The sequence below is a fragment of the Lactuca virosa genome, chromosome 4 (assembly GCF_052849685.1).
Source record: "Lactuca virosa cultivar CGN04683 chromosome 4, Lactuca_virosa_CGN04683_v6, whole genome shotgun sequence".
In the NCBI taxonomy this organism is placed as follows: domain Eukaryota; kingdom Viridiplantae; phylum Streptophyta; class Magnoliopsida; order Asterales; family Asteraceae; genus Lactuca; species Lactuca virosa.
Window position 1 is genome coordinate 63,961,876 of NC_136429.1, and position 3,947 is coordinate 63,965,822.

The 3,947-nt window shown below is 35.4% G+C and overlaps 1 protein-coding gene across 1 annotated transcript; it reads left to right on the forward strand.

Annotated features, from left to right (window-relative positions):
- Positions 1-312: 312 nt before the first annotated feature.
- Positions 313-3,633, forward strand: LOC145104556 (uncharacterized). Its single transcript, XM_079041780.1, has 6 exons — positions 313-604; positions 685-909; positions 1,016-2,175; positions 2,353-2,463; positions 2,668-3,192; positions 3,325-3,633. Exons 1-6 carry the CDS (start codon positions 313-315, stop codon positions 3,631-3,633), a joined length of 2,622 nt encoding a protein of 873 aa, XP_078897906.1.
- Positions 3,634-3,947: the final 314 nt, after the last annotated feature.

The window sequence follows — 3,947 nt, forward strand, 5'->3', positions numbered from 1 at the left end:
AAAGAAAAAAAATATAATATATAAAAATTATCTATAAAAATAAAATGTGTAGCTTTTACATGTTTCTAATGTTACATAAACTAGAAAAACAATTACTTGACATTTTCTTTTAATTAAGTTTACCATATTCCAATATTAATATATACATTCTTAGCGATTAACATTTTAACATTTATACTTTGTTTATGTTGATTATGTAATATAATGAATACTATTTGTTATTAATTAATATATTTTACATCAACTTCAAAGGATAATCTTTGTTTATGTGTTTAATGATGTACCATATGTTTATAAAACATATATACTGTAATGGATAGTCTTGATAATACATATGTTTCCTCAAGTGATTTTAATTTAGTCTCAACAACTGATGTTTCTGCTGCTTTACCTTCTTTACCTTCTGATACTTTTGAAACCCCACAAGTTACGCGACGGGGACGGGGAGGTCGTCCTCGCTCAAGAGGTCTTCCTATAACTTTTCCTGTTGCCACAATCAATGCCCCAAGACGACGTCGTGGTAGGCCTCTTTCTGTTGTCTCTTCCCCGTCAGTTGATGGGAATGTTTGTCTGCCTTCTCAAGCAAGCATGATTGTGTCAACAGGTTTGTCTATTTATTTTCTTTACTCGTTTGGTCAGATTAAGCAACAATTTGTAACATGTATATGATTTTTATTATATTAGCTTCTCATGTTAACAATGTTGAGAGTTGTGGTTCCAACAATGCAACACCTCGTATGATTTTTTCTTCACGTACCATTGTTGTTAATGACGGAAATGTAATACATTTGTCGAGATTGAGTTACTCAGTTCTTCCGGTTACAAAAAATAATTCTATTTCACATTCGACCATACCAACATATACTTCGGCCAACATTAGAAGTTTTGCTCCTCCCGATGTTTCTCAAAGTATACACTCAAAACGTAATACTCGAATACTTATGAATTTATTATCTATGTTGCAATGTAATGTCATTTCCTTAACGTTACTTAATTTTCAATTAATGTCCTTTAGGCCTTATGCTGTCATATTGGGATTGTGGTGATGCAAGTCGTACGCGCATATATTGTGAAGCAATGTTATGGTATGAGGAGCGAACTATTAAAAAAGCTTCTTCATCGAATCCTAAATTCTCCACATGTTGTCGTGAAAGAAAGATAAAACTTCCTTTCCTTAGGGATCCTCCTCCACTATTACACAACTTATTGGATTACAATGGCGATCGACAATCAAAAGTCTTCAGAGAAAACATTAAGATTTTAAATGCAATGTTTTCGTTCACTTCGACCGGAGCAAAAATTCATACGACTTTTAATGATGGAAGAGGTCCGTATACATTTCATTTGAATGGAAATAATCATCATAAATTTGGAAGTTTGTTTCCTACCCATGATGATGTTCGTCCAAGATTTGCCCGGTTGTACATTTATGATACTGAAAATAAGGTCGAAAATCGATTTTATGCCTTACATCAACATACAATGAGATCGACACCGAGGATGAGATTGACACCGAGGATGGGATCGAGACCGATGATGAGATCGACATCAGATCAGGCCATTCTTCGATGCTTGGTTGAAGAACTCATTCATATGCTAGATGAGAGTAACTCAATGGTCAAAGCATTTAGGATGGCTAAAGATAGGTTCCATGACTCATCGATGCAGCCAGTTAAGCTTTGTTTAATTGGTCAACATATAAACGATGTTAGGCATTATAATCTACCGACTGTATCTGAAGTTGTTGCTTTGATTCCAGGTGATGGTAACCCTATAAATTCCCGTGATGTACTTATTGAAGTGCGTGGTAACAGAATCGTGAAGAGGATATCTGAACTTCATCCCTCTTTCATGGTGTTGGAGTATCCGTTACTTTTCCCATTCAGAGAAGATGGGTTTCATTTAAATATCCCTCTAACAACAACTTCTACGACAAACAAAAGAAATAATGTTAGTTTGAGGGAATACTATTGTTTTCGTTTACACTCTCGGAAGAGTGAAGGTAAAACTCTCCACAAATCAGGTTGTTTGTTTCATACATATGTTGTTGATACGTATGCTGCAGTGCTCGAAAACAACTTAGATTGGTATAGGAGAAACCAAAATACAATTCGTTCAGATTTGTATAACGGTTTGGAGGACAGTTTATGCGGGGGAGAAAGAAATGTTGCACATGTTGGTAGACGTTTTATACTACCATCATCGTTTACGGGTGGTCCAAGGCATATGATACAACAATATCAGGATGCAATGGCCATATGTTGTTGGGCTGGAACTCAAGATCTCTTCGTTACGATGATGTGCAACTCAAGATGGTCTGAGATTGAGCGACATCTTGAACAAACTATATAGGGTCAACCAGCTACTGATAGACCTGACATTATTGCACGTACGTTCAAGATTAAGCTCGATGAGTTGATGAATGAAATTAGAAAAAACATCATTTTGGTCAAACAAAAGCCGGTATATTTTTGAACACTTTAGTACCCTAATTAAATTTACATAAATATGTCAATTCATGTCTAACCTTACTTCTATGTGTATGCATTTATTTACACAATCGAGTTTCAAAAATGAGGGTTGCCACATTGTCATTGCCTTGTGTTTCTTCACGGTCCTGATAAAATCTCTACAACTGACAGGATTGATCAATTGATATCTGCATAGTTGCCTTCTGAGGTAAATGAACCAGTTGTATATGAAGCTGTTCGTACTCACATGATGCATGGCCCTTGCGGTCAACTTAATCATTCAAGCCCATGTATGCAAAATGGACAATGTTCAAAAGGATATCCAAAGGGATATTGTGATGCAACTTTTATCAAAGGTGATGGGTGGCCCTGCTATAGAAGGTCTAACAATAGAGCAAAATCCAAAGTTGGTCAACATGATATTATGCTTGATAATCGTTATATCGTTCCACATAATGTAAAGCTTCTTGTCAAATACAAGTGTCATATCAACGTTGAGTATTGTAACCAAGGTACCTTGGTTAAATATCTTTTTAATTATCTGAAAAAAGGTCATGATCGTGCTACAGTTGTTTTAGAAGGTCCAAATAGAACACAATCATTTGTATCGATGTTGCAACACGAAGATGAGTTTGAAGAATACATCAATTGTCGTTACATTTCAATATCCGAAGCATGCTGGCATTTATTGGGATTTGAGATGCACTATCGTTCAGTTACAGTAGAAAGACTGCCATTTCATAAATAAAACTATAATAGAGTTTATTTTAGAGATGGGGATGATAATGCATATGTTGTTGAAAGGACTACAGTTGCAATGTCCAAGTTTACTGAATGGATGACAACAAATTAGTTGTATTCAGAGGCTCGAAATTTAACATATGCAGAGCTTCCAACAAAATTTACATGGCATAAAAAAGATAACGAATGGAGGCCACGAAAAGGCGGCGTTTTTATTGGTCAAATATATTTTGTAAATCCATCTGAGGGTGAAAAGTATTATCTACGAGCGCTACTAAATGTCGTACGTGGTCCCGTTAGCTTTAAAGATATCCATAATGTTGATGGTGTTGAGCATCCAACCTATATGTCCGCATGCAAAGCATTGAGTTTATTAGGAGACGATAGCGAATGGCTTGAATCAATTCAAGAAGCGTCATAATAGCAGTTAGGACATCAACTCCGAGAATTGATCGTAACAATTTTGTTATTCTGTACCGTTACCGATCAAACACAGTTCTTCTGGAATCTGGAATCACAAATGATAGAAAAGTGCAAATTACAAGCTAATAACAAACACTTAGGAATCTGGAATCAGAAATGATAGAAAAGTTAGCCACACATGGATGAATCAAACTACAAATTCAACAAGTTTTGATCTTCAAATCAACTTACAAAATTCAAATTAAGGTGTTTCCAAAGTGCTAAGTAGTGATATGATCTCCCAAAATCACTCTCTTGAAGTCCCAAGTTGAA

Excerpts from the sequence above, each read along its gene's own strand:
- LOC145104556 (XM_079041780.1), top strand. The coding sequence starts at position 313 with ATGGATAGTCTTGATAATACATATGTTTCCTCAAGTGATTTTAATTTA. Across the intron at positions 910-1,015 it reads TCCTCCCGATGTTTCTCAAA|GCCTTATGCTGTCATATTGG; the intron begins GTATACACTCAA and ends AATGTCCTTTAG. Across the intron at positions 3,193-3,324 it reads TGCACTATCGTTCAGTTACA|TTGTATTCAGAGGCTCGAAA; the intron begins GTAGAAAGACTG and ends ACAACAAATTAG.